This window comes from Lepisma saccharinum, chromosome 20 (assembly GCF_977018435.1).
Source record: "Lepisma saccharinum chromosome 20, izLepSacc3.1, whole genome shotgun sequence".
NCBI classification, from domain to species: Eukaryota; Metazoa; Arthropoda; class Insecta; order Zygentoma; family Lepismatidae; genus Lepisma; species Lepisma saccharinum.
In genome coordinates this window covers 63,662,118-63,673,479 of record NC_139248.1, presented here as the reverse complement: position 1 = coordinate 63,673,479, position 11,362 = coordinate 63,662,118, and the positions used below count along the sequence as shown (strand labels likewise).

The following is an 11,362-nucleotide window of genomic DNA, read 5'->3' as shown; positions in this document are numbered from 1 at the left end:
GGTTTATGCAATTCTTCGACGATGGCTTGCCTAGACATTTTTAGAGATTACGTTTGAAGAGAAGCACCAGCGTGATGGGATTCAAAGAAGGTGGCACCTCGCTCGTGTTTTGAATGATCAGCTTATCGCCGGCACTCACGTCAAAAACGGTGAGATCTTCGTCTTCGTGTATTTCATATATGTTGCGCGTTTCGTTCCAACGTGCCAGAGGAATGTTTCCTGCTTTCTGGACACCACGATTCGATATTAGGGTCATGGTGGGAACGCTAGCTTTTCTACCGTGAGACCAGTACGAAAATTCATTTATCTGAATCGTGCCATCGAGGAGAAACTTGTAGTACGGATGATAAGGATGCAACATGTACAGTTTGTTACCTTCGACGAACGTGGAGATTCTCTGCTGATTGGGTACGCTGTTGATTTCGATGGCTTGCAGAGAATGCAGTTTGGCGAATTTAGTATCGACGCTAACGAGGTTGCTGTGAAGCTGTCCCAGTGTATTTTGTACGGGCAACAAATATTCGACTATGGTATCCGTTACTGTAGAAAATGACGGTTTGATTTTCACTTCTACGTTCAACTGCTTGAAGTTTTCGTTGAGTTCTTGCAGCTTGGCACCGAAAGAGGCCAGCGTCGATTCCTGCGTGGATTCCAGCACTCCAACTTGATCTCTGATGTTGACGACGATACTCTGAAGGTTCTCGACTTGATTCAATTTCGAACTCTTCTCGGTAAGATCGTTCACGATGCTTCGCATCTCTGTAAACTGCGTGTGAAGGTCGGCGACGCTCTGCGAAGTGGGCAGCGTCGACACCAGCGAAGCAAGTTCGTCTCGAATCTGTTCCACGTTCGCCGTTTCCGTTTCTAGTCGTTTCAGCATACGTGATATGCTCCTTTTCAAAGCGTGCAATTCTTTGGAGGTGGGGAGATTGGACACCCTACTCTCGAGATCGCTCAACGAACTTTTGATGTCGCTCGAATCGGATAGTGCCGTCACCGCCGTTTTCAATTTTTCCAAATCTTCGCTCGAAGGTACGCTCGTCCGTAACGATTCCAAGTCAGCCTGTATGTTGTCCAGTACGTGATGAAAATGAGCAAGATTCGTTTCGACGTTCAAATTTTCTAAATATTCGATCTTTTGCTGAACCGTGCTCAATGTGTCCTGAATGCTCGTCAACGCACTGGCTTCAGCGTGAATATTTTTAATTTCTTCGTTGATCAACTCCAGAGACGCCTGAAGCGTAGCGATGGTGGTTTGAATGTGTTCGAAATCTTGATAAGCCTCCAATTGAATTTTTATGTTCGCGACGCTTTTGCTGATGACCTGCAGTTCGTCTGACGATGGTAGGTTCGTCATGGTATCTTCCAAAGTCTGTAACTTGGATTTAATTTCTTCCAACGTGCCGGCGAATTCTTCTTGTAATTTGGAAACAACAACATGCAAGCGTTCTACATCAATATCCTTCACGACGGTTTGAAGTTCAGAGAAATTCTTTTCTATTGCTGAAGTTCGTTCTTCGATTTCGAGTTTCAATTTTTCCAAATCTTCATTTTTCGATTGAAATTGCTGTAATTTGAGCAAATCATTTTGAAGCTTATCCACGCTCAACTGTATATTTTGAACGTTGTCGTAAGAAGGTACGTCGACATAATTTTTTATGAGCGTTTTCAGTTCGGAATCGATTTTCAGAATGGGGTCGAGACATTGCGTTTGGAGCGTAGCGATCTCCGACTCTAAACTTTTGTTTAAGGTCTCCTGCAAAGCAATCAAATCGCTCCTCAACTTTTTAATTCGGACGTCCAACATGAGAATCTCTTCTGCATGGTCTACACGCTTGGTGTTGCCGAAAATGTCGTTAGGCATTTTTGGTTAACGGTTATTTATAATAGGATAGACGATTCGTAATTCTACGAAGAGAGGAATAAGTTTGTCGTAATCTCCTAGGAGTTCCACGTATAAACAATCTCCTGCAGAAACATCGTACGTAATGTTAGAAAGCATCTTCTCGTGCTTGATTCGAAAAATGTTCTTGCCGGTAGATATTTTGATTTCGCCTACGTTTTCCGGATTCACGGTGATTTGAAGTTTTCCATCGATCGGAATTTTGTAAAAATGTAAATTGTTATTAAAAACGTAAAACATCTTGCCCACATCGTCATCCAGTTTTGTCCAAATGCTGTTAAGGTGAACGATGAGTAGACCATTGAGTTTAGTTAACACGGAAGGTAAGAGGTTATTGGAATTTATTGGTGCAGTTTCCATAATGGTCTGTTTGCGAAAACCGAAAAGATTCATTGTTCCTGTTATTTAAATTAAATTTCTACATGCTGTGCCCCTTTCATAGATCGAATAAAGAGAAGAGAAGAGAAGATTTTATCTGCGGCGATGCAATTCAAATGGCTCGAGAACATGTAATTATGAAGAAGAAAAAAAAGTAAGAGTTGAATTTAATGAGCCTCGTGTTTAGAGCGAGCCTTAACGACATAATTACAACTTGCAACTTTTCATCGCCCAAGGGCCCCTCTTTTCCTCCGTCTGTTTTTGAAGAATGGCAAAAAACACACAGCGGACTTCATGGCTATGGGGTTACAGTTAACACACGTCACATTTATCGCTTCCATTGCAGTGGCCCCACTCTCTCGTGTGGATTTGACAATCGAGAACACGTAACTTGTTGTCTCTGCCATCCAATGCGACCTTGGTTACGCGCGTCGTGTACAGTTCGTGTAAAGTATTCGCAATGCGATGATCTGTGCTGAGTTTTTTTTCACCATGAAAGAGGCATTCTTTGTAGTCTTTCATGTTGAATTTAGCAGTACTTGTTCTTCCTACCCCTTTCGCTTTCTTGATCTCTTTCTTATCTGCAATCTTAACGCAGTACATTTTGGCACGAAGCCCCGCAAATTCGCTGATGTAATTACCAGCCGCTTCGTCTTTGAACTTTCCTATGGTCATTTTATTTTCCGTCGAATGCAAGTGATGGCCTGATGGTAAGTTACTAAAATCAAAAAGATGCTTCATCTTAGTCAGATCATGTTCGAGGCTTGGTGTTTGGATTAGAAAAATGAAGCTATCCGTGTCAATGTAACATATTTGGATGTTATCTCCGTAAAAGAGTTGAAACTGGTCGTAGTACGATTGGTACATGTGCAATTTTGATAGTTCAAGGACGGTGGCACCTATGGCAATCGGCTTGTTGAGCTTCACTTGCTTCTTGTTCTTCTCGACGAATACCAGATTCTCGTCGAAAATGGTGAAGTTTTTGAAGTAGGGGGACGCGACAATCTTTTCGAATTTCTTTTCGTCCGTGACCAACGTTGCGTCGATGTAATTGCGCACGTTCTCCATCGTCTTGCCGTAGATGGCGTTGTTGAACAGTTTGTACAGATCCTTGTCTGCAGGCGATGTCGATTGCGCTCTGCGTCGCGTGTTCTCGGCTATGTAGGGTTCCAGCCACCTGCTCTGCCTAAATTTCAATCCTCTGTGTATTTTCTTCAGCTGCAAGCCGTGACGCACGTAGAATTGAAGGAGACGGTAGTGCACAACGTAATTCCTCTTGTTCTCCACGCTTAGTATGAGTTTTGGCTCCGATGATCCTCCAGGTGGCTTCTCTTTGGTGGGGGCCAGGGCGAATCCGTGATGTTTCTCGTGAAGTGTTTCGGGATAATCGAGATCCACTTCCAAGAAACAGCCCCATTCGCTATCTTCGCTCCAGTTGAGAAGAAAATCCTCAGAGGAGAGTTCCTCTTCGGTCATCCACGCGTAGTCGCCGATGGGAAGACACTGGGACATGGAGTGGCCATACAGGTTGTTGACATCCCAGTAGACGATGTAAGTGTTGGACTTCGATGCATCGTAACCAGGCGTATGGGGATTGTTTGCCTGTGCATGCCTTCGGGGACATTGGACGATGCCACCGCGTATCGCACTCTCCATGAAGGCATACTGTTCCTTCTCTACGATGAGTCCCAGTTCCATGTTGGTGTATTTCATCATCGATTCCCAAGTCAATCCCGGCGTCGTGAAGAAATACGCAGGATCCAACTTGTAGATCGAGATGCATCTCTTGCGAAACGACTCGAAAATATCCATGAGGAGAGTCACGTCCAATTTCAAATACAGGTCGTGATAATCACGAAAAGTTTGGCAATTGAAGGCCGTCCACACACTACGGGCGTGTTCGTAGTCCTCTTCGGAACAGACGTCCTCCGTGAGATGGGAATAAAATGCCTCCCGGGGTGGAAGTTCCGTCTCGTCAAATTTGTCAAAATCATTGACGTACTCGTAGGGGTAGACGCCCTTGCGACGCAACAGATTCAAATTCTCATCTCCTCCCGAAAAACATATTTGCTTGGTGGCCACAAGATCTTCGTCGCCGAGTTGAGCTGCAAGGGTGGCCAGGCTGGAGGACAGGAAATTGTACGAATCCAGGATTCTAACTTCCACACTTCTTCCTTCTTCGAGAGGGATCCACACTCTCACGGCGATGTACTTCTCGCTCGTTCTCGGGATGATGCTGATTCGAGAAGTTATGTTGTAGAGTTCTTTGACGAAGAGATGCGTATCGTACTTCTCGGTGTAGTGCAGAAACACGACAACAAAATGCGACTCCTTAATCTTACGATTGCACGAATTACAGATCGTGCTCAGGAATAATCCATTCTGATGATCATGGTGTACGACCTTGTGATTTTCGGGGGTGAAAGCTTGGTCACACTCCGCGCATCTTGTCGCCATGTCATGTCTCCGCTGTTGTTCCGTCGTGAGAGCAGGTGGAGAAACATAAGAGCCTTTCAGGCTGGGTGCAAGTTCTCTCGCGCATTCCGCTATCTTCTTAACAAAATGTTTTGCCGCATCGGGTCCGCAATACAAGATGACATCATTCAATTTTTCTCCGTAGATGGAGAAACTGCAAGGCTCGTGGTGAAAAATTTGGATTGTGCTTGAGGTAGAGGGATCAGGGTTGCAAAACGTCATGGGAACTTGGAAGCTTTCAAAGTCGGCATAAAGGACAGCGGGATGGTGGAGAAGAGCCTGGTGTTTCTGAAATTTCATCTTGGTTCCGGGTTCCGGCATGACATCTTCGGGTTCTGCAGTCACAGAGCCAAAACACTTGTGCTGTTCTTTCGTCTTCTTTCCCACGCGAAAAATTCCCAAACATCGATCGCAAATGTCGATCTTATCGTGATCCTTGCTGATCTGTCTTCCTACTAATCGAGAAAAATTCCGTATCAAACTGTAACGGCCATCTACAAGCAAGAGTCGAATTACATTATTCTGGCTTCTCGCAGGTCTTAACACACGAATGTTGTCGCAATCGTCAACCCCAAACACGGAAATATCGAGATCTTCTTTTTTTTCCTCTCTATAGTTTTTTAAAAATTGATTGATCTTATTCAGGGGCACAGGATAGGAAATTCCTCTCATCATATTCTCATATCCCCCCTCATATCGTTTGTAATTGGACAGACGTTGGGGGTTAACATTATTAGCCGGGTGTAATGCGGCGATGACAGACCATAAGAAACTCTTCGCATCATTACTTTGTATGTTTAACACTGCATTTTGTTTTTTTTTTGTTTGTTTTTTTTGAGCACTGCCTAACGGTTTGAAATTACAGACTCGAAGCTCTAACATGTGGCTGTGTCCGCAAAGACTCCATCCACTTCCGCGACCTTCAAACTCTTCTTGTTTTTGTCCCAGGTGCTCGAATAGCCGTGTCACAATTTCCTCCAGATCCTCGTGATTGCCCTCATGTAAGCCTTCGCACCCTACGTAAAAGCTGAAAGTACTTGACTCGGACGAGACAACTTTCTCATACAGCAGGGTCAAGACGAGATGAATTTTAACTGCAACATTAACGATGCAATTACGTAATTGATCGACTACCAGAGATTTCACATTGTCGAGGAAGGTGCTCGAGTCACATTTTTCATCACTTCCAGATTTATACGTCATGATGCGTGCACTTTTATTCAAAGCACCGCCGCCTTCATGTGCATCAGTGCGAGATTTCTTTGACGGGGGGACTACGACATCATGTTCCGGTAGACGACATTTTTTCAAATGCCTAGCAATATTAGGTTTAGAAATCAATTTTCTACAGTTACGACATGCCACTTTTCCGCAAAGACCGGAGGGACCTGGTTGCGATTCCATTTTTCCTCTGTTATTTATATACAGAGAAATTTTTGGGGGTAGGTTGTGGTGGTGGTGGTAGGGGAAAGCACACTGAAACAGAAGAAAAAAAAGTTGAAAAATGCTAGACATTTTTTTTTCCTTCCACATATATATATTATTAGCGAGCCCAACTTAAGAGTTCAGTATGGGGCTTATGGCAACAGCGTTGCCCCATGGTGTGCAGTAGAAGAAAGCTCCAGTGCACATCGAGCGTCTGCTGTAGTACACGCAACAACAAAAGTTAGTGGTCAACGGGGCTGTTCACTGCCAAACTTTTCCTCTAGAGGCGCCACCCCTGTTTGTCCCTAAATAATTTTATTCGTCATCTGGTTGCCCTAAGCTTTACATTGGAGTGCGATAGGATAGCTATTCAAACGTTATTTTCAACGAAGGTAAGAACTTCTTGTGTAAATCGATAACAAAAATTGTTTAGCAAAGCTTTAGGATTATGTAGCAAGTCATAAATTTCTGAAAATTACGTTGTCCTGAACCTAAGAATTAATATATTAAAGCGCAACGACAGGGTAGCTCAGACGGGCTAAATATAGTATATTTATGCACAAAGAGCACTAAACTAGACGTTATTTTGGTCGTCCCTAGCTGCTATAGGTCTATAATTTAAAAAAAAAAATAGATTTCTGCACTACGGTTTTATGTTTCCTCTTGTTGCAACTTGCGAGTATGTGCAATTCAACGGCGAGAGTAGGAATCGGGGAAACTACCTAAATTACAAAAAAGAAAATGTATTAAGTGGATAAGCGCATAATATTTATTATTATACACTATGCCCTATCCTATAACTTAATATTAACATATGTTTTCTTTGTATGAAGCAGACATTTCCCCCTCGTATTTTCGTCCTTTTAAGATTATAATTCCTGTAAATAAGAAAAATCCTAGAGGTTGCGAGATATGAAACAGAATATAACATATTTCTTGTAATAACTATTCTTCTCAATAAATGTGTATGTATAAAATAGAGAACTATATTTACTAGCTATGAGGAAAAGTATGATATCACGATAAAAAATAAGTCGGGTATTAATAACAACTAGCTATAAAAAAAGTGCAGTTGCGTGGAATTATTATGTATTATTCTTTACCAGATTCAGAAGAATAAAACACTTAAATTGTGAAAATTCAAAGTGACGTAAACAAGTGCTGTGCAAATTTAATGCTATTTTTAGATCCGATATCTTTTCTGTTATTGACGATCGTCTTATTAAAATTCTTAGTTTCACAACACTGATGTTCCGATATAATTTCCGATGTTAAGATGAAATTAAACTTGCAATTTAATGTAATAGCAGCACGTTCAGCATCAAATTCCCCTTATATTTAAATATGGGAGAACAATTGCCCATCAAAAGCGTGGGGTCACAACATGGGTGCTGGCACCTACAATAGTTTGCTTTGACTGGAACATACAAGAATGCATGACTTGGTGGGAAGCTGTTCATTCTTGCAGCTGTTGGTCCACAATAATGACGGTCCGTGGAGGAAGATTTGAAAATAACTGTTTCCGAATATACTTTTTATACGTCTTGCTCTCTATTTTATCACAGTGTTTTTCTTTCCTTTATGCACATAAAGGCGACAACGTTACCACTGCCCCATCGGGGAGGCCTCTTTCACATTTTTCGGTGCACTGTCTTATTTGAAACGGAACGGTGTTCATTATAATACCGGCATACACCAAAAAACCCCGGTCGTCGCATTTTAATTAAGGGATTAGAGTTCCATAGCCTGTGGAGGCATTTAAAGGTTCGTATCTCACATAAAACCGTAAGTCCGTCCAGTCCCAATTAACATATCTGTGCAGAAAAATAAATTTAAAACTCAATTAATCAAAAACTAGAGGTGTGAAATAGATGAAGTTCTGTTGTATTTGTGTAAACAATGATAATAGAAAGAAAGAGAGACATTGGAAATATTCAATCTAAAATGCTCTCGCTTTGTATCCATCAGTTAACATTATTGCCTTTCAAACAACAAGTTCCGGATTAAATTTACTTAGGTATCTCATAAATCTATTCCCTATTTATGCATTTGCGTCAAACTTTACTATCTGGAAAAGAACTGCTCAATCATTTTATGTTCTTTTAATATAATGCTATCTAACTTTTTATAATAGTTAGTCATCCTTTGGGAAGAGCGAGTGAACCGGGGGTATTCCCGCTAGATCCACCAATGCATACAATATGCCTGTTTTCAGAGAAAAATTCCCCAAAACAAGAAAGCCCACACACAAATAATAAATTTCTTGACCTGGCCCCAAGACGGAAGCCTATTCACGAACTTTTGCCTAGCCATTCCCCACCCCCTTCCCTCTTCCCAACACGTGTTTGCAGCAAGTGGCAACAGGCGAATAGCTGTTATTTTTGACTCCCCAAATCGCGCTTAACATAAGAAAAAAAAAGCACATTTTTTGAATATTCTGAATTGTAATAGAAGGTATAGAGCATCAAAAACCTTACATTTCCTCTCCTTTTTGCATATTTATTATTTTCTCTTCGCATGTTAATAACTTTTGTTTCTGGCAGAATAGGGATGGGGATCTCAAAAGTAAAAGCCCATAACAGCCCATACTGAACTCTTAACTTGGGCTCCTCTATAGACGCGAACAGTGTGTGTGTGTGTGTGTGTGTGTGTGTGTGTGTGTGTGTGTGTGCACTGTTGTAGGAGGTAAAAAATATGCGACATGTAAGTGTGTGTGTCAATTTTTTTTATGACTCCTCTTGAATATGTGTGTGTCAGACGCAAAACAAAATATAAATATATCATGAAAAAAATAAAAACTTACCTTTCAAGAAAGATGGAGAGACTTCAAAAAACTTGTAGCTCACTAAAAAAAACTTCCACGATGATATGTATGTATGTATACTCCCAGACAAACAAATTAAAAAAATACTGAACTGCCACGATTGACGTTTCACTATGATAGGAAGAAAACTGCTATGTTTATATAGGAATCCCCACCCCACAGGACCACCCCTCCTTTGGTGGGGTGATGACCTGCAATCGCTTCGAGGCTCGAAGCGCACAATAGGCCGGATGAGGATATCCTGCTTCTCGGAGTATAAAGAGTTGCGAGAAGAGAATTTCCACGCAGGCCGGGTAATTGATGGCCTTTCAGGCGAGTCGCTTCGAGGCTCGAGGCACACAATAGGCCGGATGATGATATCCGGGGTATAGAGTTGCGAGAAGAGAATTTCCACGCAGGCCGGGTAATTGATGGCCTTTCAGGCGAGTCGTTTCGAAGCTCGAGGCACACAATAGACCGGATGATGATATCCGGGGGTATAGAGTTGCGAGAAGAGAATTTCCACGCAGGCCGGGTAATTGATGGCCTTTCAGGCGAGTCGTTTCGAAGCTCGAGGCACACAATAGACCGGATGATGATATCCGGGGGTATAGAGTTGCGAGAAGAGAATTTCCACGCAGGTTGGATGATTTGATAGCCTGCCAGGTGGGTTGTTTCGGAAACTCGAAACATGCAACAGGCCAGCATTTGAAATAATGATATCTTGCTTCTCGGGGCATAGTCCTCCCCAAAGGGAGGAGAATTTGTAGTTGTTGCTTCGAAGCTCGAAACACGCAGTAAACTAAAACACAATAAGTGCTATAGTCAATGTCCTAGCGTAATTAATAAGGCGCGCGCGTGTGTGTGGCACATCGTTCCCGAGAGAGGTTTACAAAGGTCACGATATACAAACATTTAACCGGGACTTTTGAGGTTTTGGCGAACGCCAAATGAGTAAAATGAATTTTTGATGTTTTGGTGCCGTTTTCTTCGTTGCGAAACATCGTCAGCGTAATAAATGAGGCGCGCGCGCGCGTGTGTGGCACATCGTTCCCGAGAGAGGTTTACAAAGGTCACGATATACAAACATTGGTGTCCACGAGACTTGGAAGATTACGATAAGATGCATAAGATGAGAGGATGAGAGGATGAGAAGATGAGAAGATGAGAGGATGAGAAGATGAGAAGATGAGAAGATGAGAAGATGAGAAGATGAGAAGATGAGAAGATGAGAAGATGAGAGGATGAGAGGATGAGAGGATGAGAGCTCATCTTTCACTCATCACTGCTTTTCTGCGCCGTGAAACATCGTCAGCGTAATAAATAAGGCGCGAAACGGGGAGAGAAAGTGAGTTTTTGAGGTTTTTGTGGTCGTTTGGTCAAGAAATCAAAGTTGTTGTCAAAGGCATATTTACTATCTACTACTCTGGGCACACCATTGTAAGCTCCTGTAAGCATTTTGAAAACATATCGTCGCTACCTTGAGCGGAAATAAGTTTGTAAATAGCTGACGAAGAGGTGAAATTGGACAAAACGAGAAGGAAATAAAAATGGGAATATTTCGTTCGCTACAAGTTCAACCTTCTTCCAGCACCCAGCCGCTCCAGAAAGTTGCTTGACGTCTTGAATTGAGCCAATCTTGGAGTGTGAAAGGCTCTCCCCATGGTTCCATGATTGGTTTTTGCTTTTTACATATACATTCCTCGCTCTCCTTCATGCAAGCGAAAAGTTGCTCGAGAAATGGCGCCAATTATGCGCGCGAAAGTGAAGAAATGGCGCCGAAATTCGTGTGACCAGTTTCTGACAAGTTTAGCTGCTTCGTTTCTGGTCCCAGCTTTTCGTTGGTAAATTTTTGCCTTCTATTCCACGAAAAGCCTCTGATACAAAGCGTGCTTTCGCTCAGACTATTTACAGTGAAGAGAATCGTTTATTTGAATGCAAAGATACTGCGTTGTTCTGATATCGGCTATATATGCCCATGAAACGTATTGGATATCTTTTGATAGTTTCGGGATTTTAACGATAGATGGTGCAACTACTTACGAAGTGCTTGACGTCATTCTCACTATCTTATTTTCCGTATCAGAAAGCTACAAGTCAACAGACTACTCAACCAATACAATAATTTAATAAACCAAAAGACTTTTTTGAAAATCGGGCACGTTTTAAAAAGCTTAAGATTTAAAAATTTGTAACGCTCTATATCGCATGAAATCTTTATTCATATTGTTATTTTTTGGCGTTATTTTTCTCCCTTTATACATTTCAATGTAAAATTGCTAACGCTGTATTTGGAATCCTTTGTTAAATAAATCAATTAAATAAATAAGTTACAGGGCTGGATGTGGGTACGGGACGTAGGACACAATATACAGGGT

The 11,362-nt window shown here is 42.0% G+C and overlaps 1 protein-coding gene across 1 annotated transcript; it reads right to left on the bottom strand.

Moving 5' to 3' along the window:
• Positions 1-2,589: 2,589 nt before the first annotated feature.
• On the bottom strand, positions 2,590-9,002 carry LOC146003295 (uncharacterized). Its single transcript, XM_083141534.1, has 2 exons — positions 8,985-9,002; positions 2,590-6,232 (listed from the first exon to the last, which is right to left on the bottom strand). The coding sequence occupies exon 2, from the start codon at positions 6,158-6,160 to the stop codon at positions 2,594-2,596; it is 3,567 nt and encodes a 1,188-aa protein (XP_082997660.1). The 5' UTR covers positions 6,161-6,232; positions 8,985-9,002; the 3' UTR covers positions 2,590-2,593.
• Between the last annotated feature and the right edge of the window lie 2,360 nt (positions 9,003-11,362).

Coding starts and splice junctions, on each gene's coding strand:
- LOC146003295 (XM_083141534.1), bottom strand. CDS start 6,160: ATGGAATCGCAACCAGGTCCCTCCGGTCTTTGCGGAAAAGTGGCATGT.